This window comes from Hyalella azteca, unplaced genomic scaffold, assembly GCF_000764305.2.
Source record: "Hyalella azteca isolate HAZT.00-mixed unplaced genomic scaffold, Hazt_2.0.2 contig12353, whole genome shotgun sequence".
NCBI classification, from domain to species: Eukaryota; Metazoa; Arthropoda; class Malacostraca; order Amphipoda; family Hyalellidae; genus Hyalella; species Hyalella azteca.
This window is the reverse complement of record NW_025942313.1, coordinates 2,238-27,062: the sequence shown is the minus strand read 5'-3', so window position 1 is coordinate 27,062 and position 24,825 is coordinate 2,238. Positions and strand designations below refer to the sequence as shown.

At 37.0% G+C, this 24,825-nt stretch overlaps 1 protein-coding gene across 1 annotated transcript; it reads left to right on the top strand.

Moving 5' to 3' along the window:
• The first annotated feature begins 19,111 nt into the window (after positions 1–19,111).
• LOC108671841 lies at positions 19,112–24,590 on the top strand. The gene is made up of 7 exons (XM_018159436.2): positions 19,112–19,182; positions 19,421–19,472; positions 19,889–19,994; positions 20,745–20,778; positions 21,226–21,330; positions 21,701–21,849; positions 22,099–24,590. The coding sequence occupies exons 1-7, from the start codon at positions 19,122–19,124 to the stop codon at positions 22,129–22,131; spliced, it is 540 nt and encodes a 179-aa protein (XP_018014925.2). The 5' UTR covers positions 19,112–19,121; the 3' UTR covers positions 22,132–24,590.
• The last annotated feature ends 235 nt before the right edge of the window (positions 24,591–24,825 follow it).

Here is a 24,825-nt window from a genome sequence, read left to right as displayed (position 1 = left end):
ACTGGCTGATAGACTGGTTCTGGCTTGCACTTCACAAGATATTAATCACATCAGGCTTAGAGGCCAGTGCAAAGACTATATATAATCATTAGTGATCTGGAACGAGAAGAGACACAAGGGATTAGGAAGAAATGCATGAGAGAAGGAATGGCAACACAAAATACACAGAGCAAAAAGCCATTCCCTCACAATACCATTAATTTAAAGTTTTGGCATTTGTATTATTTGTAGGAAAATAAAATAGACCTATTTGAAAATGTAGTCAGAGTGATGAGTGATAAGCAAGAGATTGGTGGGGTGGGGTGCAGAAGGATATCATTGCACTTTAGGTCTCAGAGATAAGGCAGACAACTTTGCCAAGAGCGGGCTAACCAAATGCCAGATGAGTGGTTGCTGAAGATAAAATTCTGGGAACAAGTGTTTCAAAAGACAATCTAGAATTTTATCATTAATCTCATTACGGTTATGCTGTTGCAGAAAGTTCAGTGGAAGATATAATATTGGGAGAAATATTTAGCATTTGTGCTGATGACATGGGACCAGTTGATTATTGACAATTGATTATCTTACAAATTAATTCTTTTTATATCATCAATGAACAGTAATTAATTAACATGTTTACCTGCCAGACTGTAGTAAAAAATGTCAAAATTCTTAGCAGCAACAGGACTGCATTTTTTGATGAACAAGAACAACATAACTGCTCATCACAAGATGGTGTTAAGGAGACTCCTAACATATGATCTATAGTTTGGACCCCCCTAGTGGATGAAATACAGAAGGGCAAGTAATATATGAACAACCATGACCATTCCTAGAATTGACTATAGTGTATTTTGGCATGGAATCAAGGAGTGAAATATCATATACAAATATTAAGCTGTAGGTATTCTCAGAAATTAATGGAAAATTGAATCATTTTTCCAACAGAAGTTATCAATAATATCCGGTAAATATGAGACAATTTTATGAATGTTTTTGGAGCATGATATTGTGAGACATACCTACGGCATTTCAAAGTAAATATTTGGGCTTTGAGGATATTGGAACTAATAATCCAACAACATTCTGAGCCCCAACTAGTACACAATGAATCAAATTATCAATACTGCATGGATGATTGGATCTAATCTGCCAGCTATTTCAATTGATATCTATCATCTGCATATATGGCAAGACATGCTTAGTTTATATTGATCATTCACTATTTNTGCGCGTCTTTGAACACTCTCTACTAAATTTTTGTCCTTTTCAAATTTCGGTGACCACACGACGTTTCCAAACTCCAGGTTCGGGCGCACGACAGCAACAAACAACTGCTTCATCATTTCTAAATCTAGGAACTCGAAAGAGCGTCTGATCAGTCCAAGTCGTTGATTGGCTTTATTAACTTGAGAAGATGAGGGATTAGTTTAATGGATGATAAATACACAGGCATGAAAATGGAAATAACGCAATAAATAAAGAAATTTCAAGAACCCTAAAACTATAAAAATACCTTGGTGATCAGTAAATCGTAGTAAAGGGAGCAGTGAAAATAATACCTAATAATAAATACCGCTCACAAGATTGCTTATGCAGCACAAGCCATACTGGCACAGCCTCTGAACAGGCTTGAGGGTAACAAGCTTCTCTCTTGCGTCCTTAGTATCTTGGAATGATCGTCAGTCAACAGGCATGCGTGTGAAGCTCATGGGTTCAGTCAACAGGCACGGGTGTGACACTGGGCCTATTTAGGCAGCTCAGATTACTTTCACGAAAGTCACTTGGCACAAGACTGGACACTTGCTCAATGGTAACACTGGTTATCAGCAAAGCATGGTGAAGTAAAATATTGAGCTTTGCACATCTCTCAAGAACTTCCATTTAGGCTTCCCATAGCCAGAATCAAGCAGGAACACCAAAGTACAACAACTGAACACTGTGGCACAACTAATCCTCTGAATACTTGGATTTGATTGTACAAGGTGGTACAGTTGAGGTCTATTATCAACTGGTTATTGCCTTTCCACAATTCTGTGGAATTGTGATTGCCACATGGCACAATCGTGCCATGCTCAAGAGGTAATTGTGATCAAAAAATCAGTCACCAGTATCAATAGAATCAATAGCAATCGGCAATCTCCAAAAGCACTGGCTAATAGACTGGTTCTGGCTTGCACTTCACAAGATACTAATCACATCAGGCTTAGAGGCTAGCGCAAAGACTATATATAATCATTGGTGATCTAGAACGAGAAGAGACACAAGGGACTAGGGAGAAATGCATGAGAGAAGGAATGGCAACACAAAATACACAGAGCAAAAAGCCATTCCCTCACAATACCATTAATTTAAAGTTTTGGCATTAGTATTGTTGTTTGTTGGAAAATTAAATAGACCTATTTAAAAATGTAGTAAGAGTGATGAGTGATAAGCAAGAGATTGGTGGGGGTGGGGTGCAGAAGGATATTATTGCACTTTAGGTCTCAGAGATAAGGCAGACAACTTTGCCATGCGACCTAACCCCTATTGGGAATCTTGGCTGTCTTATATGCAGCATATCCCATGCCGAAGAGAGGCTACCCCAACTGCAATGCCGTAACTGACAGCATTTTCATCACCATTTGCTAAAATACTCGCCAATAATTGATATATAGTTTGTGCATCAGCCGATTTCATTAAGGTGGAAAAAATTGCATCTTCTCATGCGACCAATCTCATGTTTTAACTTCCGATTTCATGTAAAGATTTAATGAATAATAATCTACAACTACAAGTTAAGTAAATAACTCGGATGACTGGCAACAACGTGTATATTACGCAAAGACCCATCAAGTTGAGTTGTAGTGAAAACCTTGATGGCATAGTGGCAGAGAGTGTGGATCATCTAGAAACTGGGAATAAGGATTTAATTCAATTTCTTTAATATGCCTCTCTTTCGGTTGTAATTTGTATGCTTTATTTGAAAATCGTGTCTCACCGAATTTTTTGACGTAATAATAAACCCGGCTAACTATACGGTTGTAATTTTTATGCTTTATTTATAATTAGTGTCTCACTGAACCACTTGTTGTAATAAATATGCCGGCTAATTATACGGTTATAATTTATGCTCATTTCAAGCAGTCCATTAAAAAAATGGAGGCCATTGATATAATTAATATGCCGGCTAATTGTATGGATAAAAATTCGCTACGTGCAAGACACGAAAGGCGACGTTAGGTGAAACCTTCAATAGGTGAAACCTTCGTTAGGTGAAACCTTCCTTCTTTCAAAACTTGATGTCAGGCACCCGATAAACTGGAACGATTTAATTTATTTTTTATGATGTTTACTTTTTAAATCGCATATGAAGCGTATAGTTCCATATTTATGCTTCACTGTACCTTTTCTAGAGTGTAGACCTATCGTAGTCACGTGAGTTTTAATAGATTTTACACTAGAAGAAAAGCATTCCTATAATCCTGTTGGATTACCTTCTAACATTCATGGTTTTATTCCAAAATTTGTAACTTTTTTATTTATGTGAATAAATGCTTAGTGTTTGAACGAAGTTTTCTTGCCCACAGCAGCATACATTTCCCCTCAATGACAGCCTGATGCTGATTGCAGTGCTGGACTAAGGCTGATAGGCAAGCTGCTCCTGCTATGTGAGCGGCGGAGATTTGCCTTAGTTCTACTGTAGCACCACTTGACCAGCTGTCCGCAACGTTTAGTCAAGAATCAATACGTAATTAACGAGCGCATAGTCTACTCTAGACGATCTCAGTTGATAATTAGGCGTATAACAAATGTTATGACGAGTTTGGAGTTAAACGTTTAGATGGTCATTCGGTGTAAATGTCCTCTTTTCATTCATACGAATGAGATGAACACAACGGAAATTAAATTACAATAGTCGACGGCGATTGACTTCTCAAGACATTGGTTCATCTCCCACACTCTCCCTTCACCTCCTTTTTCTAACAAATCCTCTCTGACTGTTGAAGCTACCCAGAACATCTTGCTCGTACATTTTCATGCTCCTGATGCGAATAGGTACGATTAGTGCGCGTGTGTTAACTATCATTTATCATATTTGTAGTAAATGTCAACCTGCTGCAATTATTAAGTGTTAATTTTTCTTAGGTACATAATAAATTTCATTATAAAACTACATATTGCCACGTCGACGTAGTCTGTAGAGGTAAGGCATCTCTAAAGCACAGCGGCTCGGCGGCTCCCAAGCACAGCGGCTCGGCGGCTCCCATGCAAGCAGAGCGGCTCGGCGGCTTCCTACTGATCTTACTAATCTTTACTATGACCTGCTTCCTACTAATCTTTACCATGTCCTGCTTGAAATACGTGCTTTCCGGGTTGTTGTTGTTTTGTCTGCTTCTTGAGGAAGTGGAGTCGTCCTCCATACACCTCACGGCTCAAATCTTTCCGGGTTATTTACGAATAAATACGAATTTATTTACTTTCCGGAATACGAATAAAAATTCGTCTTTCTATCGCTTACTTCGATAGTGGAATTTAATTATTTATGGAAATTTGCTCATACAGTCCGATAATTATTTCGATTTTAAGTCTAAATTTATACTAGAGTGGTCCTGGTATCTTTTGGACGCAAAAGATTGAAGATTATGCAAGAGAAAAATAGTGACACGAAGTGGAGCAGGTAATTCACGCCTGAAATTTCAAAATAATCGAGTGATATCAATTCTTATATCACGCAAGAATGTTCTTGATAAAATATTTCGAATCAAACCGCTGTCAAAATTGGTGTAATGTTCACATTATGAAACATCGATGCTTATTAAGCATTTTTCCGTAGCCTTTACTCTGAGCTGAACCATCGTTCGTTACGAATAAACGGAGGTTGTTTCAGTGGCTGTTTATTTGAATGTAGCAGCATATTCAAATAAAATTGTTGATGGAACCATCTAATCTTCACGGTGGTAGCACTAACTTCTGTCATTCGATGAAATTAATACTTGCAATACTTCAGTCAAATATTTTAAAATTACTCTAGTGCCTAGTCCTCTCCTATAGCTCAACGGTAGAGGCTCTGCTTCGCGTGTGGGAGACCGGAGTTCGAATCCTGCAGGCAGGGAGTTTCTTCAACTCGATTTCTCACGAGGTATGTGTATGGTAGTCTGAAAATTTGTTCCTGCTACATGTCTGACAATGTTACTTGTACTATAATGGTAGATTACATACGCAGCACTTAGGATGGTGATTGTGTGGAACTATGTCAGTAAATACATACGCATCGGATCAGAAACTAAATTTTAAGTTTTTATCGACTTCGTTTTAAAAGTGGCCACGCCTGGCTCATCAATGTGCCACTGGTGCCAATGGGTAGTTATTGGCGGAAGGAGAGCTTTACGCTTAGGGGGGCCATAGGCAGGTTATAGGTATGGTAAAGATGGTGCACGCCACCCTTAATTCACTGTATGAATCAAAGCTGCTCCACCTATGGCGTCCGCCTATAGCCATCATAAAAACATAGGTGCTCCACTCTTAATTTTTATTTGGGATGCTCGCATAATTTTTTCCCAGTCCTCGCTGGTGAACAATTAAAACTAAAAACAGCGTTACCGAGCGGGTGATCCATAATAAGATCCAGTTAAATATGTTGCTACGCACGAGACATATATAATACTGCATCGTAAGGAGCATCAAACTAAATTAATTACTTGAAGCGATCGAGAATGAGTGTGACTCAAGATATAGTGTCACTCGGCACTTGTTTACTCAGGCACAAGTTTGGTACATGTCATGGTATAGTATAACAAACTCAATTCCATCATTTTGAGTTCATTTCCGAATGGTACATTTATTAAAACTGATTCTCTTTATTATTGGTATGATATGGTAAAATAACAGGGAATAACGTAAATCATTTGAATATTGCGGAATTTCGAAGCCAATTAAGTCAAATTCTAAAGAAATACCTATTCGGTTTTGTTCAACGCAAGCAAAGTGATTCAATTTGGAAAAAATTAATTTAACATTCCATTCTATCAATATACCTTGAATCGAAATTAGAATATTTGTTGCGATCTGCGAAATCCCGTGTTGATTTAATTTTTTTAACCCTTAATATTTTCTAGTCATCCGCACCTATTATAAGAGTAATATTTTAAACTTCATTTCAACGAGTCGTAAGATTAAAGTACGATTACCTGTTCTCAATTAATTTCGGAGAACAACTCGAAATATTTGCTTCCAGCCGAGTTTAGCACAAAACTCAGTGTTACCCTAACCCATTACTTAATCATGTGGCAACTATAACCAATTACAGTACCAATGATGACCGTAACCCATTACGCGATTTAAGATTACCGAAACACATTAATGAGTGAAAAAAAACTTCATACTCATTGAGGTTATAGGGTAATTTTATTACAGTAATTAGTAACGTAGCTCATTTTTGATTTGAGAGTTTCTTTCATTCAAAGTAGCACTTGTTTGAAATAGATGGACGTAAATTCGTTTGTGGTCAACGTAACCGGTATGGTCGTGAGTTAGCGAAGACATATTGAGTGCAAGTAATCTGGTCCAAGTAAAAGTGTTTCTCACTATAAAAAATGGGAAGGCACTGAACTGGTATGGAATTTTTATAAGATGATATGATAGCGTTTAACCTTTTCAAACGAATTTTTTGTAAAAATTATTTATCTCCCAGAGATACTTGGATGAATTCGGATGCCAATTCAATATAAAACATTTTAGTTAATTATCGCAGTTATTAGCTATTCATTTAACTACAGTTTATTTATTTTAAATAAGAAACGAGAATTCTTAAAACTTTTTTAGCTGCATGTAAATGCAGGAACGGATGTCGATATGCGTATAAGATGGACCATTCGCTCAGAAAGGGACGTACTAATAAATTTAACAAGATTCTGTACACATCGCCTTTGGGCATAGGCATATATAGTAGCACAACTTCGTCCAATTAAAGCTGTTCTCTTTGAATAATGGAATCGAATTTCATTATTCTGGATATTTATATGGAACGCAGAGTTGTCGTGTGTTAAGTTTGCAGGTCCTAATTATTTAAACGGGCTTCACGAGATAATTGCTGGTCGGTGGAATTTTACCAGATCTTAGAGAATATTTTCGGACTTCTGGTATATCGAAAGTTCGCATTTCCTCGATATGGTTCACTTGTTCATGCATGACCTATAATTACATACGTAATTATTTCATATGCTAGAAACAAATGGTGCATTGAATGTATTAGTTAACTCTTGATTATCGCATGATATTTCGACATTTTATCGTAAGCGTCGCAGCTTTGACAAACTAAGCTTGAAGCAGACGTACGCTAATAGCTGAACCTTCACTAGTTAGGCGTCATGTGTTAGGCGTCGGATAAACATCACCAATCGTTCATGCATTTATTTGGTTTTCCGGGTATAACTTGTCTAGATCATGAAATAATAATCAGTAAGCATTTCATGTAGCGGCATACATAAATGGGATGAACATAATTTGTTATGGCATGACTCATTTCCATCACGCCGAAGATGGTTTTGCTACACGAGACGTGGCACATTATGAAAGATTTGGCAACTTGGAGGGGAGGGTAGGGGGAGTCCTGCCTGCCTGCGAGCTTGTGGAAGTCGATTGGTGTATACACAGAGCTGGGCAGCGCTACTTTGAAATTTAGCGGCCGCTGCCGCTACATTGCCTTAAGTGTAGCGCTGCTACCGCTACTGAAAATGTAGCGGCGGCTACATGTAGCGCGCTACTGCCCACCTCTGGCTAACAACTAACATGTTGACACTAGTAACAGGCTGAGGCTGACAACATTACACCGAAATCTTACGTACAGTTTAATTCTGTAATTTACATTATGTATGTATCATGCTGCTTTTTAATTAATATTTAATACTTTTAAGTAAAATTTAAAGGCTTTATCTATAAATGTAGCGGTAGCGCTGTATTGGCAAAATCTCGTATCGCTACTTATATATGTAGCGGGCGCTACCGCTACCGCTATATTGCCTTACATGTAGCGCCGCTACTGCTACTGGAAATGTAGCGGCCGCTACATGTAGCGCGCTGCTGCCCACCTCTGGCGTGTACAATACTTTAAATTATTACAATAGACTTATAAATTAAACCAAACCATACGTGCCAGTGTATTTTATTTGAGTCCCTTTCGCAGCGTATTAAAAATATCTACTTCTATTCTACAATAAAATTCAAGCAAATCCGTTCAGTTTTGAAGGAGAAACAAGAACAAGCACTGTAGGGGCTCCGGCTATAAACCGAAAAAACTGTTCTGCAACTCATCCACGCGACAACTCTTCGTGACGCTTCGCGATCGCGTCACCGACATGTGGAATAGCTTCTCTGATAGCATCGTTGACGCTTCGAATATGAACGCGTTCATTTTTTTTTGCTTAGAATGTCCCTTGGTTTCCGCCAGTTTAATTTTAAACGTATAAGTGTTTCATTTTGACCCTCGTGTACAGTGTACTACATTTGCCTTGATAAAATTCCTATAGAGAGACATTAGGTGCTACTGACCGAAATTAATAGATAGGCATTTACCGAATGAAACGTTTTTGCTAGATTTCAAGTGATCGATAGTAGTAAACATGATTATTTTAAATTAGAAGAGTGAAAGACCCATTAATATTTTATGTGGCAAAATGAAACTAATGTCGATAATCGAATATAAGGAAATATTCCCATGGAGAAAGATCTGCTAATGAATGCCATACTCGAAATTGGAGAGTTAATAATTGTTATAAAACTTCACCGTCATTTGAGGTTAATAATGAGGAACGATAAAGAAACAAATGGTGCATTGAATATATTAGTTAACTCTTGATTATCGCATGATATTTCGACATTTTATCGTAAGCGTCGCAGCTTTGACAAACTAAGCTTGAAGCAGGCGTACGCTCATAGCTGAACCTTCACAAGTTAGCAATCGTTCATGCATTTGTTAGGTTTTGCGGGTATAACTTGTCTCGATCATGAAATAATAATCAGTAAGCATTTCATGTAGCTGCATACATAAATGGGATGAACATAATTTGTTATGGCATGACTCATTTCCATCACACCGAATTAAGATGGTTTTGCTGCACGAGACGTGGCACATTATGGAAGATTTGGCACTTGGAGGGGAGGGTAGAGGAGTCCTGCCTGGCAGCGAGCTTCGTGAACTACGGAACTTGATTAGTATACAATAAACTGAACTATATCAATAGACTCATTAAAGAAAGCAATTTATAAATATTTAGATATATTCAGATTGGAGCAGTTTCGATAATGAAGGTGAATTACACACGAGCATCTAAAGTGCTAATTTGGAAACACGAATATACAACAAAAATTCTGACGACGCTTGCTTGAGCGTATTGTTAATGAAAAGTTCTGCTTTTAAGTAGAATCCATTCGGTAAGATTTGAGGATTTTCGGAGTGAAAAAGTTTCCGAAAGTTTAATTTAGCAATCTAATTTGAAAAATATAACCAAATATTTTGACCACGCTCGCGTGAGCGTGTTGTTTATGAAAACTATGTATTTAATTGGAACCTAATCTTAGAAATATGAGAATTTTCCATTCAAGTAATCGTAACGCCAGTCATAATTAATTAAAATATGATGATACATTATTGAAGGCTCAGCCCCCTCGTTTTTGAGACCTAGCAACGGCGCTAATCACTGCGACCTAGTGTTGACATTATTTTCAATATATATTGTTACATAAACATCAATATTGCTACATAAAAATAGACTGATGGTGCATAAAACAGCAGTGCAAGACTGATACATTCCAGCGTTAAACACTGCCTCGTGTGAATGATCACGTGGTAAATTTTTGACGCTGGCGATATTTGCCGCCGTGTGAAAGAGGCTGTTAGACAGACCCATAATCGTTTCAATTCTTCGTTTGTTCTCTAATGCCCCAATTCGTTAATCTCGCCTCGCTCATTCAGAATCGTCTGCATCATAGACTGACACTCTCTCTCATACGCCCCATATTCCATCACCAAGTGCTCCGCAGTTTCCTTCTCATCAACATCACACATAAAACATTTATCTTCCCTCTTCCCCCAGCATTTTTAACCTGTCACCAATCAATCATTATATTTTATCCTGCTTGTCATATAATTTTTTACTTCGCATTGTTGGCGAATTTGTATTTTGTATAGCATACAGCTTTAATTAAACCAACTAAATCTTGGAACTCAATGCGTAAATTAAGTTCGCTTGTCTCAGACGAATTGGCACCTAATTTTAAAAATATAAACATCATATTTTGAAGAACGATCAATGAATCTTCTGAACATAATTTTGAGACTACGTGCTTGCCATCTTTCTCGAAAATTTTTTAATTTTAGCAATATTTCTATTGTCGCAATGAATTCCCGAGCATGCATGCCTGACTGTTGCCTTCTTCTGGTGATGATCTTACCATCATTCATATCACGACCGCAAATCGATCGAGAAATTACGAAAGTTTCCATTTGTCTCTAATTGCTTGAATGAATGCAAAGTAATGCTCCTTATTTTTCATATTTTCATTTATTTTAATGATGTACAAAAGAGATATTTTTAAAATATAATGTTTTGACAATAATAAAAAGATTCAAAGTCTTCTTAATTATTTATTGATAAAAATGGAACTGGTTCGTTTCTTATGCGCTCGAGTGGACAGACATAAGTAACTGAAACGCTGCAGTCTATCATAGAATCTTGTCAGTGTACGTTCACGGAAAAATTTTCCTGCGATAGGAGTGAAGTTGATGTGTTTTGTAGTTAGATAAACCAATTTTCTGGCTATACAATTTGGTAATACACTACAAAGTTTTATTTCTACACGTGATTACGATTCCTGTGATATAGATCATTAATTCATCCTTGCTAATAATGAAGGCCTTGAATCACCGAACCGACCGGCTGAACCGCCATTACTGCATAATGGCCGCCCAACATAGGAGGACTATACCTAGATATTAGGAAACGAGCTTATAAACGACCGCAGGCCGTGATTGTCTTAGAATAAATATTGGCTCTTTCTGCCTGATTTAACTCTTTTGTTTTAGTTTATAACATTTGTTCGAATATGATAATTATTGATACTAATTATTATTAGTTTACCTATTTAGGTACATTTTTTTTAATGTTAGCATTTGAAAAAACCCAAAAATCACCACTCTCCGGTTAAAATGGTAGATCATTAATGTATGTCATCTTATATAGTTGTTTTAATGTAAGTCAGCATTCATTTAGCTATAAAATTTAAATGTACAAATTGCACATCCACATGTCACATCAAATCCTACCTAGTTGTCAAACCAGTGATTTTTTATACTAGGTATACTAATCAGTTTATTTTTGATTTCCTTATTTAGGTATTCAAAGTATAAACCAGTATATTAGGTATCATCAATAATGTATGTAGGTATCTGATCTATTAAATAAGGCCTATATAGTATATACTATCTATCAATGCCTGTTGACAGATGACTGATGTAGCTGCCCCTGCCCTGACATAATTTAGCATTGAATATGTGCAGTGATGATAATGTCCATATTTCTGTTAAGGCTAGTGCTTTACTGTGTACATTTATGGTCATCAGAGTAGCCTACTGAATCCTGAGAGTAATATGCATTACCTATATGCTGTGCAGCTATCAATGTAATGATATTAAATTTCCACACCCTGAAATACAAATTGTGAACAATCAATCATTAATTTCTTGCTAAAAGCTATCAATTCTAAAGAATTTCACCAGAGTTTAAGTTTATTTACCTAACTTGAGTAGGCCTAGTGCATGTGATGCATCTAACTATATAATATATAGATTTGATAGATTACAACTATTTCCCAAGGTGAGTTTGTTTAGTACTAACCCTATTTAAAAATTTCATTTAATTTTCAATATCTATTTAAAGATCCATTTAGATTATTGATGATTGAGTGTGAAACCATGTTATTTTTATTTGTTTAATTAAAGCCTTCCTAAGAATTCCCAAAATTTAAATTGGCTGCTGGAACACCTTTTGTTTTCTACCCAAAAAGTTTAGGTAAATGTTATTCAAATGAAAGATAAATTCTCTACATTTCTATTGAATTTTTTTTAAAAAATTTCTAGATTCTCTTTTCTGCACTATGACTCAAAATTTTAGCTTTATCAACAATATTTCTGGCATTTCGTCAGCCTGCTCTCTCAAAAGTTACCTCTCTTATCTTATCTCTGAGGTTTTCAGTGCAATAATAATAATAGCAGCTTCAGCATTTGTTAGGCTGTAGGCCTGTTGCCGATTCTTAACATCGCAGAACATTCACAACATTTTGCGGTCTCGAACTCGCAACTCACTGCTACAATTCTGCTGTGCTTAACCGCCCGGCCTCCTTGCCGATTCTGACCAGAAACTGGCGCACAGAGCTGGGATCAAACCCGCGCCTCCCTGTGCCAATCTTGATACTCTGAACTTTAACCACTAGGCCACCCTGCCTAATATTCCTTCCCTGCCCCCAATATTCCTTACAACCCCACCCATACCAATCCCCTTTGCCAATCACTCCTAACTTGACTGTGTAATTATGAATTTGTTTTAAAAAAATTTTCAATGTAAAAAATAGTATTTAAATGCTATGCCATATGCATCAAAAGTGATTTTTTTTAATAACATTTTCCACCTAATCTCATTTTATATAAATTACTAGATAATTATAGTCCAATTTTGCATGCATCAGTATATTCTAGGTTATATTAAAAGGATGATTAAAATGGGAATGAAACGAAATGGCTATTTATATGCATTCTAACAACCTTTCCTCTTCACTCATCTTAATCCTTTTGCGGGCAAGTTGCCACAAATGGTTCCTTAGAATTGCCTCAGTTAAAATTTTTTCCATCCATAGCATCACTGCCTGCCATGCCCAAAAATTAAAATATGAGCATTTATATGGAGGTTTTTACTTGGATGATGAAATTGACGCTCTTTCTGCATTTTTTGAAAAGTGAAGGTATCAATATATATACCATAAAATCGGGTGACTTTGACCACTTTTTTTCAAAATGTCATATTTTTACTATATAAGTTAAACTTAAATTGAAACATGCCAAATACAGGTCTATACTCTAGCTTCAATCACCATAAATTGCTGGCTCCTGCCTCTCATAGTTTTGATGTAATCTCAAAAAATATGATGGTCTTTGTTACCCCAGCTCTTGGGGGTTTCTTTGACTGGGTGGCAAAATCAATTTAATTTTTTAGTAAAATAACTCCAAATAACTCCAAGTTTTGGTGCATTGTAGTAGAACTCTTCTAGTTACATATGCAAATGACAAATTTTAGGAAAGTGTCATAGTTTGCAAATTAGGGGCGCCGCCCCCCAATGGGCAAAATGTGACCACCTAATGGCAGCTGTGATGAGGTAACATGGACCGGCTTGGAAATTAAGTTAAAATTACCATATATAACAGTGTAGAGTATGAAACATTTAGAAACAACATTAATATGTGTATCAAACATGAAATATGTTGTAAAGGTAATGGTACCTATGGTAATCTTTAAACAGTAATTAATGTTAATGTCAGTTATAGTGGCATTTACTACTGGGAGTGAAAGCAAAATTTGCCTATGAATGCATGTAAAATGGTTGTTAGGTTTTTGCAGTACCATCAAATGGGGTAATAAGGTAAGGGCAGAGTCCCTTATCAATTTGGGACGGGCAGGGTTCCAACACCTTCCCTTATTACCCTGTTTGACAATAGTTTAGTCAATATATTTAGAAATCTACATTGAAGAGTTCATACAGAAGATTTATTTTGCCGCAACTCAACGAATCAATTTTATAGTTGCTGAAGTAGAAAAAATTATATAAATATGGAGGATGATTATCGACATATTTAAAATTGGTTTTTGCGTTGAATTCTGGTATCATTTTAATGCAATGATGAAAATAAGGTCATATTTTATTTGCTATATGTTATGTATATATGTATATGTTATGTATATGTTATGTTATATGTGTTATGTATGTTATGTATATGTATCAATTAGTTATTGTTGCTAAACAGAGTGATGGCTTCCTCTAAGAAGAAAAACAAAGGAAAAGATGAACAGTATTGTCTTCGGAAACTGTCAAAGATTCCTTTCCAAGGTGAGATAGCATGACCTATTAATAAAGGGATTTTCGTTTCATTTGCTTTTGCATAAGAATTGCACAAAAATTGATTTCTCATTTGTCTCCTTGTTTTTGACTAGCAAATTGTGATTATTCATTTCATGAAAATAATAATATACAGGGTGTCCCAAAAAAACCATACTCAACTTTGAATGGTTGTAACTCGAAAAGTAATAGTTCAAAAAATTTCGAAGTTCAAGAATTGTTCCCTATGTTTTTCTCCATCTTGCCAACAAAAATCAGACAGATCAATTTAGCGCGTTTGAAAGAATTTTCAGTGACACATGCTAAAATCGTGCTTGCGCAAAGTTTTACTAAGATCATTTTGCATAATCATTACCTTGTCTTGACATGTTTTATTTTTGCTGTTTTATTTTTTTTTATCTTTGTTTAGACAAAAAGATGACAATCTTTGGTGAGAGACAATCATGGCAATCTTTGATAAGAGACAATCATGAAAATCTTTGGTGAGCGGCAATCTTTGGTTTTAAAATTCACTCACCAAAGATTGTCTTGATTTTCTCTCACCAAAGATAGCCATGATTGTCTCTCATCAAAGATTGCCATGATTGTCTCTCACCAAAGATATTCATGACTGTCTCTCACCAAATATTGCCATGTTTTTGTCTCATCAAAGATTTACACGATTGTTTTTTCACCAAAGATTGCCATTATTGTCTCTCACCAAGGATTGCCATGATTGTCTCTCACAAAAGATATTCATGATTGTCTCTCACTCACCAAAGATTGTCATGATTGTCTCTCACCAAAGATTGTCATGTTTTTTCTCACCAAAAATTGTCATGATTGTCTCTCTCATCAAAGATTGTCATGATTGCCTTTCACCAAAGATTGCCATGCTTTTGTCTTACCAAACATAAAAAAAATAAAACCGCAAAAAGATAACATGTCCAGACAATGTAATGATTATGCAAAATGATCTTACGAAAAATTGGCGCAAGCATGATTTTAGCACATGTCACTGAAAGTTCTATCAAACGCTTGTGGCTATTTTGATCTGTCTGTTTTTTGGTGAAGAGATGGAGAGAAACATAGGGAACAAATCCTGACCTTCCGAATTTTTTTACTCTATTACTTTTAGGGTTACAGCTATTCAAAGTTGAGAAATTTTTTTGGGACACCCTGTATAAATATATAGCATATAGCTTTATTAACATGAAAATAAAATTGACCATAACCATGTGTCCTGCAGTTAATTTCAAATTTATTTTCCATTTTATCCCGTCATATTGTCAGTCAGGACACATGCAGTGACATTGGTAGTCAGGAAGAATTTTCTGCTTGAAGTTGGGTAGTATAATATATTGCTCCAAGTTGTGCAGGTACTAGTTCAAAACATATTCATGCAATTTGTGATGTGAAACTATTCCTCACAAGAACCCGCTTTTACTATTCATACAGGTTATGGACTGCTGTCAAGAAATGTACCTGTGCCAAAAATCACTTTCAAATTCAGAAGAAATGTCTTGAATAAATTTCGAGATGAAGAGAATGAATGCACACTTACTCAAGCTTTGCCGTCTGCTGATACTCACATGCCAAAACAGGCTGAACCACTGCAGATCTCTATGGAATCAGACACTCAAAGCATTGAGTTACCAGTTGTCGAATTTCTTCAAATGTCTACCGATTATTGCTCTCATGAGAAAGTGCAAGTGAACAGAAAATTTCCAGATGAAGACACTGAATGCACACTTACTCAAACTTTGCCGTCTGCTGATACTCACATGCCAAAAAAGGCTGAACCACTGCAGATCTCTATGGAATCAGACACTGAAATCATTGAGTTACCAGCTGGCGAATTTCTTCAAATGTCTACCGATTATTGCTCTGATGAGAAAGTGCAAGTGAAGAGGAAGCGGGGTAAAAGCCCTCCGAGGCCCTGCCCATTTTGCGAGAAAAAGGTTCACAAGTTACCTCGGCACATGACCCATGTTCATTCCAATGAACCAGAAATACAACAGCTCAGCACATATTCTCCTCAAAAGAGAATTAAGTATTTAGCTCAATTAAGGAAGAGAGGCATCTTCAAATATAATAAAAAAATGGCTGCGCTTGGGAGCAAAGACTTCTTACGCGAGCAATCATCCTCCGGCGTCAGTCATCCTGTCCTTTGCATGTCGTGCAAGGGCTTCTACAACCAGAAGTATTTTTCTAGACATAAATGTACTAGTACATTACTTAAACCTCAAAAATCAATCATCATTTTGGGACAGGATGACAGTGTCTCCGCTGAATTTGCTAAGAATGTTCTTGTTTCAATTCGTAACGATCAAGCTGGTGAATTAGCAAAAACAGACCCAATAATTATTAGCCTGGGACTTGAGTACTACAAAAAACTGTACAGTAAAGAAAAAGCACTTGAAGCTTGTATGAAAATTCGTTCTTACATGCGAAACTTAGCTAAAATTACTATTGAGACCAAGCGCCTTGCTGCATGCAAAAATGAAGAAATAGAAACAAAAGACATTTTCAATAAAATAAATTTAAACTTGGTAGAAAATGCAGTCACTAATTTAGTGACGGAAAATGGAGAAGTCAAACATGGAATGAAAGTAATTTTTGGATATGACTTGCGTCACGCCATCAAAGACCTATTGGGCCTTTATTGTATGGAAGATAATGAGCAAATGATTGCTCAACTGCAAAAATTTCAAAGCTGTTTTACGATGAGATGGAAAACAGTTTACATGAACTCAGAGGTTCACAACACAAGAAGACGCTATGAGATTCTGAGGAGACCACAAAATCAAATCAGCACGGAAATTATGCAGCAACTTAGAAATTTTGTTGTCCGCGAAATAGACTATTTTCAACAAGAAAATTTTCCCCCAAATAGGTACATTGATATTAGAAATGCAGTTTTTACTCGCCTTCTCATATATAATGCAAGGCGAGCCAATGAAGTAAGTAGGATGAAAGTAACACATGTTCAAGATGCCTTGAATGGCGAGTGGATGAAGAAAGGCAGCAGTCCTTGTCAACATTTTGTGTGCTATGTTCCCGGCAAGGATACTACAAAATTGGTTAGTGTCTTGCTACCAGTAGAACTGAAAGAAGTTTTGAATTTCTTGATCAGTAAGAGGCATAGGAAAATTGCTGGAATTTCCGAAGAAAATGAATTCGCCTTTGCATCCTTCCACAATTCAAATCACCATGTACAAGGCACCTACATATTGGCGGTGACATCGGCAAAAGCGGGGGTTAAAGTAACTGGAACGCAAGTGCGCCATTATCTTTCCGGAGCCTTTGCTTCTGAAGAGAACACAAGGGGTGAAACTAATTTATGGCTGGAGCACATGGGGCACTCGGAGGCCATTAATAAATTAGTTTACCAATGCCCCAGGGCGTCAGACACTGCCAAACATGTTGGCGCTTTTCTACGCAACACGGATCTTGAGCTCAATGGTAATTATTGCCCATTTCTAGAATACTTTAGATTACCCAAATATTTTGAATGAGTGAATGTGCTTAATTTTACCATTTGTCATATTTTTGCACAATAAATATGTATTGACCATAAATCATTTTATATTCATGTCTGCTTCTACACCAGAAGTGAACTTGTTTGTGATACATATAAATATTTATACATTTCTATATGGTTCAACTTATGAAAAATTACTTTTTAATGCTATCATCGTCAAATTATTTTTCAGGCAACTGTAGTCGCATGCGAGATGAATCTGAAGTATCTCCAAGGTAGTTGAAAATTGATAGTAGTGGTTGCATTAATTTGATTTTTTCATTTCAAGTATCTCAATTGCTGGTATATAAGTAGTCATTGCTGGTTCTTCTCTATATGATGTATTAAGCATGGTAGTTCTAGTGTTCAGAGACTGTAAGTAGAATTAAGAATTCAGATACACACTCTTAAATCGTTCATTTTGTGTAAAAGCTACACGCATAATGTATTTCAAAATATCATTTAAGTCATACCATTTCATTCGCTCTCTGTATTATACACAAAAAGTCATGTTTTTGCACTTCAGCAGAGGCCTCTAAGTTCGTACCATGGGGAAAATTTTTATTTCAAAAACATATGCCAGCAAACTCTAACATCTTATTGCCAATTGAAATCGTTGTTTCTATTTGCTTTCCTATTTTTTCATTGCTGTTCCATATGTTGCTTTTGATTGAAAATTTGTAGTTATAGATGCTCCTGACGATTTTGCTTCTTGCTGACAGCTTTTTATGCACAAAACATTGTAGTAGTTTAACACCTAACTTAAGTATTATCTGTCTGTTCAATTATATTTAAATTATTATTAGGTCCTGGGGACCTTAGACCTTATAATGTAGTTATAAAAAATAAACTACTTGTGTCCCTACTAAGAATAAATAAATGTAAATGGTTCATTAGTAATAATCACATGGTATGTTTCTCGAAAAGGCTGAAAATTAAAAATGCGAACTCTCATAACAACTTGTTGACTGTTAGCAAAGAAATGTGGTGTTGTGATTGCATGTTCTATTGACAATGAATTTATTTACCATTGATAAAAAACTAATATATAATTCCTCTTGCATTCTCTTCAGAATTTCGGGGCTCCATGGTGATGACACAGATGCATTTTCATCAGCAGCTCCTGCAGACGTTTGCCTGAGTATTTCAGAAACGTCTCACAACCATAAAAGGTTATACATTACAAAATTGGATGATATGTGCTTCCATTGTATTCTCTACTAAAATAGTTCACTATTGCTTCATAAAGTAAGTACTTTTAGTGTAAATTAAATTACTCTTATATGGATGTCACTAGTTTTTAATCACTGGGCTAAACCCCAAGAAAAAATCAAAATGTCTGGAAAGGTAATTATTTTTAATATGTCAAGATAAAATTTTAATAAGAATTCAGGGAGAGCTGAAGCCTCATTAAAGTATTGTGTGTGCTGCTGCTGTCTGGTTTTCTTACAAATCTGCTTTTCAAATAATCTGCAAGGTCCTTAATATTCATGTAATGTTTTTCTCCAGGGCACTGATTCCTCAGGCAGGTGGCAAGGTCATCACCAAATTATCAGGTCAGTAATTACCGTTAAATGGAAAAATCCCTTTAATAATTAACCAGATAATATTTATATTGTGAACATATTGATGACGATCATAGGCTATTCCCAATTAAAGGCATTCTAGAAATATGACATACTCATTACGTATGTTATTCATTAAAGGTACTTGTTGAAATTAAAACAATACTAAAATTAAGATTATGAAATAATGATAAAATAAAAAATATTGATAATTTCTCGTAATTTTTAGGTTTTCCGGATGAGAAAAAAAAAATTCAAAGGCCTCGTCCTACCGTCAGAAGGTAATTGTATATTATTATTGTAATAGTAAATTAAGCACAATGATTGTAGACAACGAGTAATGTAGGCATGTCCGAACATGTGCAAATAACTTTCATTATAGTTGTTGAATCATCAAATAACAACTAACGTTCAAAATATTCTAGTGAAATTGCAACTGATAAGATTGTATTGTGTACCGCTGTAGTTGAGATAGCAGTAAAATCGGCCACGTATAAACTGTAATTTTTACAGCTTACCCAAGGGATTTTTCTGTTACAAAAAATAATGAAAATAGTTGAAATGAAATTAAATGTACTATAAACCGGTAACAAATTTTCAAAATACATATTAACAGTATGCATTGTTGTACCTAATTTAACATGTAATTGAGAGTAAAGTAAAGTCACGTAGTAACGTGTTTGTTATATTCCAACAGATTGCAATTTGATGACGTGGAGACTGCCAGTCACGCGTCTTCTGAATCAGACTGGGAACCACCTGGGGCTCTGTCCAGTGATGATGCTTCTGATCGTGAACCTGTAGTGAGTATCTTACTTATTAATGCATTTAAAAAAGTCCACAGCTGCATTAACGTTGAAAAGAATGAAGCTGCGTCTTAACTTTCCACGAGTCAAACAGTATTCCAGAACGTCTAATAATCCCATCAATTGAAGGGAAGTTATCTGGAGATATTTAGCGAGTACTAATTATGGTTGCCCCTCAGGGGGACTTCTTACGCGTGTCTGTGCGCGTCAGAAGTCCTATGGGATTTCGCGTTCCTAGGGGGATTGTTTCTGAGCGCCCCACCGCTGAGCTCGCGGTGTCTGACTGCAGATCTCAGTTGTGGGGTTAAGTTATTATGTAGGTAGGATTCCTTACATTTCCCTTCTCTGTCTCTCTCGTGCGGGCGGCCGACGTCCTGTGTAAGCGACCTCTTGTTCGAGTGTCTTCGTTTCTGTTGCTTTTCACCTGTCCCTCCTTGTCTTTTCGTCTCTTTGAGATGCTAACGCTGCTTCTTTCGAGCCAGCTTCAGCGGGCTGGACATCTGAGACCTTCCGCCCCTTGTGGGTGATGAATAATTGAGACGTTCCACCTCTATGGTGATGTTCATCTTGACTTTCGGTGCGAGATAGCTAAATAGCTGAAGCGCTAGTAAACATTTGGCCACTAAACTAACTAATTCTGGTTGGAATATTACAATTACTGTTGTATGAGAATCAGTTATTGATAGTTTGACCCTAAAGAAGCGACTTAAGTAAGAAATACTTTCTTACACCCTTTTTACATTCCAGGAGCCGTGTTCGTCAACTCCTAGAACTTCAACAGGTAAGTGTTTTGAAACCCATCTTCTTCTCCTTCATTGACATTACCAGGCCCAAATTGCTGTATATACCATTGTTTTCATCGTTTGATGCGTGTTTGTGATCTTGAGTAATCTCATGTTATCTTTCGTCGTTTATTATAAGCTCCTCACCAAAAATCTGTAATAATTACCATTACAATTTCATTGATTTGACATACGTACTTGATTTGATATACCTTCATACACGCTGTCAATTCGATTTGATATACATTGATTTGATCACCGTAAACTCCACCTGAATAATTCAGTCCTCAGTAGGTACTTAATATTTTAAAACTTCACGTTAAAGTCACTGCGTGCAAGTGCATTCTGTGTTCGTTCTTTGCGTACCTGACGTGGTGACAATTCGTATTGTCAGACATCGTTACCTCCTTTACTAGCGTAAATTTAATCGGAATTTTTGTTTGCAGGTCGGCGTTACCTCAAATGGAACGAAGCCGACACCAAGATCATCTTGGATTATTTCAAAAAATACTTCACCGAAGATGGAGAAGGAGCAAGAGGACATCTTCCTGGTGAATGATTTAGTGATTAATTTTTGTAATTGAACCATTGTCATTCAAACCATTGCCATTTATTACTGACGAGTGCGTTCATTTGCGCAGTTCTAGATCCTATTTTGTATATTTCGAAACCAAGTCTAGCTACTGAGAGTCCCGAAATGACCGTTGCAAAGCAGCTGGTGAGTGCCCATTATAGAAAGACCCTGACAAATAACTGTTAGGTGTATATATGAAACTTACCTGAAACTCGTCGAAACGTATCTCGTGTATCCATTGTAATTCGACATCAAAATGTCATTTTAAAAAATTTCACCTTCCTTCTGATACTTTAAAGGTTATAATAAATTCTTACATATGATAGTGTTTGCTCATTCAATGACAGGCACCGTCGAAATGGAGTCGTTTCTTAAACGACACAAGCTTCGAACACTGATGCCATTTCAACATAAGAGAAAGATCGAATTCCTACGAACCAAGATCTACAACACACATAAAACGTGTCGAATGCAAGCGCGCGTCTTCATGAACAAGGTAAATTCTTTATTGTTGTAAATTAAAATTAGGCGCACGTATTAAATTAGGCAAACTTTCTGATAGTGACTCGGCAATTTCGTTATCTCTTAATTTTCGGTAAAAGTTTACCAGAAAGGTAACTATTGTTTGATCATCTTTATAAAAATAAAACTGAATAAGAATTATGTGTCCCAAGCTGATAATTTTTTTGCAGGTATTGACATATTTAATGAAACCGTTTAATAGAACGCCATTGCCATTTTTCAGTACATGGGACCCAACATACCAGGCGGGAGGTAGCTACAACACTTTGAGGACACTCGTGACGGGCATGCGACAGCGTGCGTGGCGTCTCCAGTTGCCCAGCTTGTAGCAAGGAGGCAAAACACACCGTTGAGCTCCAGTGCAAGTTTCGCCACTCGTACATGTTGTTGTTGTTCGCCCTCCCCGTCCCGCGACAAGTGCGGGACGGGGCCTACACCCATTCCTGTGCTGTGCTGTTTTGTTTGTGTGCTGTTTTGTTTGGGAAACTAATGGATTTGTTTGGTTGAGTGGGAATGGTTTTGTTTGATAGTTGATGTATCGTTTTCCAGAGTATATGGCTATTGTGTTTGTTGTCCCAATGTTGGTCCAAGTGTTCTCTCCAGATGTTTGTTTTATGGTCTTGTATAGCTCTATCAATTTCTCTGTTTAACTGCTGTAGCTGCGGGTCTGTGTGATTTGCAGTTCTGATTTGATTTTTTTGAGTTATGAGAGCTCTAGTGTCGTCTGGAAGAGGTGGTTGATTTGTTTTTATTTTGCCTTTGGGAATGTTGTGTTTGTCCGCTTGGATTATGATGTTTCTGAGGGTTTTATTTGCGACGTGTATGTCAGTTGGGTCTGCTACGTTTTCTAGTGCCGATTCTATTTCAGTTGAGAAGGAGGCCCAGTCAGCTTTGTGGTAGTTAGTGTATTTTTTTGTTTGGTGTTGTAGTCGGAAGTTTGTTTTTGTTCTATAGTCTAGTAGTATAGGCAGGTGGTCTGATGAAAGTTCTGTCAGTGTAGTCCAGGTAATGTTGTTTGCTATAGTGTCAGAGGCTGTGGAGATGTCAGGAGAGGTAGGTTGTTGATTGTTTGTGGTGGGTAGACGAGTAGGTGAGTTTTGGTTGAGGATGATGTGGTTAGAGTTCTGTATGATGTCTTCTATTAGTTTGCCTCTGTGGCCATTGTAAGGTGAGTGCCAGGAGTTGTGGTGGGCGTTAATGTCTCCTGTGATGATTGTGTTTGGTTTATTGGTGATGTGGATTAAGCATTCGGTAATGAGTTGATCTATTTGGTTGTGTAGTGGGTGATTGGTGTCTCTGGGAGGGATGTATAGGTTGGCTATGTAAATGGACTTGTTATTGGATAAGTGGACTTGAGAAATTTGGAGTTCTGTAGCAGCTTGGTTTATGTTAGGTGGGATTTGAATGGCAGAAAAGGTGATGTTGTCTTTGATGTAAGTTAGTAGACCGCCACCATATTTGTGCGTTCTGTCTTGTCTGATTGTTGTGAAACCTGCAATTGTTGGAGTTTTTGTTATGGGCTTGAGTTTTGTTTCTTGTACAGTGATATCTACTTGTTGTTGTTTGGCAAGTAGGGCTAGTTCATCTATTTTGTTTGAGAGTGTGTTTATGTTTATTTGGAGAACTTTAAGAGTGTTTCGGCTGTTTCCTCTGTTTTTTGGTTGTAGTTGTGGTTTGTTTTGGTTTTGGTTTGGAGGGTTTGGTGGAACTAATGACTGTGGTTGTTGAGTGGGTCTTTGGGGTGGTAGTGCTGGGTTGTGTTGCTGGGGTAAGTTTTGTTGAATATGTGGGTTTATGGTACTTGGGGGTGCTGTGTGAAGACTGCAGGTCCAGTTGTTATTGTAATCTGCTGTTTTGATTGTGGTGCATTTTTCATGAACCCAGTGTAGTGATCGTGAATTACATCGGAAAGACGTCTGTGCCTTAGTGATTCGGCGGCCACAGATCTGACACACCCACACCGGTCCCGGGTTAGCTTCAACATCCCCCGATCTCAGCAGCAACACCGCCAGCAACACACGGGGGTCCGTGCGCCGGCGCAGCCAAAAAAACAGGCTCTGGGCCTCCCTTTCGGGAGGGGGGGATTTGGTGATTGCCGATTTGGTCCCATGATGGGACGCACTCCAACCGCACGCAGGCCGGCAACATTTGGAGCCTCGTACATGTCATCTAGAGCATCAATGAGGAGGGGAAGATAGGATTTACAGAAATAAAGAATTTGGTTTTGTGTAGGATGGCTGTGTTTTCGAGTGATGCCCTAGGATATTTTGGGAACTCAGCAGTGAATTTATATTGTACTATCTTTGATTCTTAAAGTATATTTTTTCTATCTTTTCTACAGCATCTGGCCATTTTATAAGAAATTGTATCAGATTTTGTAAAGGAAAAGTGTAGCTGAGTATAGGAAAGAAACTAACCGACGAGATTTACTAGTTAACAAACAGGCTTAAATGTTTAATCAAAATTCGCATGTGTTGACTTAATGAAGTATTTGATTTAATCATTTCATACTCTTGATGTTATTTGGCACCATAATATTATGGACCCGTACATCTGCCACTTAACCACTATTCGTTTGCTTGTGGGTAGTAAATGGCCCTGATGTTTTCATTTGATGTTTCAAAAAGGAAGTAACGAATATTGTTATTTAGGGTTTGTCACTATTATTAAAATGTTCTTTTCTTGAGGTATCCCTTACGCGTTTGGTTTGTCACAGAAAATAAATTTAATGTTCGTCAAATTTGGTATATTTTTTATTTGGGTCACTATGCAAATATGAATATGGGCACCGCACAAACTCTGTCTAAAGCCACCGAGGTCAGAGGCGAGATTTATTCTGGATTACATCTATATAGTTTAAGATGTATACGACGTGCCGAAGCGGGTTAGTTAAGGCCGTTTACACTAGGGGCAACACAGGGGCATCAACTAACTCCACACTCGTTACGAC

Coding starts and splice junctions, on each gene's coding strand:
- LOC108671841 (XM_018159436.2), top strand. CDS start 19,122: ATGTTTTTCTCCAGGGCACTGATTCCTCAGGCAGGTGGCAAGGTCATC. Junction 19,183..19,420: donor GGTCATCACCAAATTATCAG/GTCAGTAATTAC, acceptor CGTAATTTTTAG/GTTTTCCGGATGAGAAAAAA. Junction 19,473..19,888: donor CCTCGTCCTACCGTCAGAAG/GTAATTGTATAT, acceptor ATATTCCAACAG/ATTGCAATTTGATGACGTGG.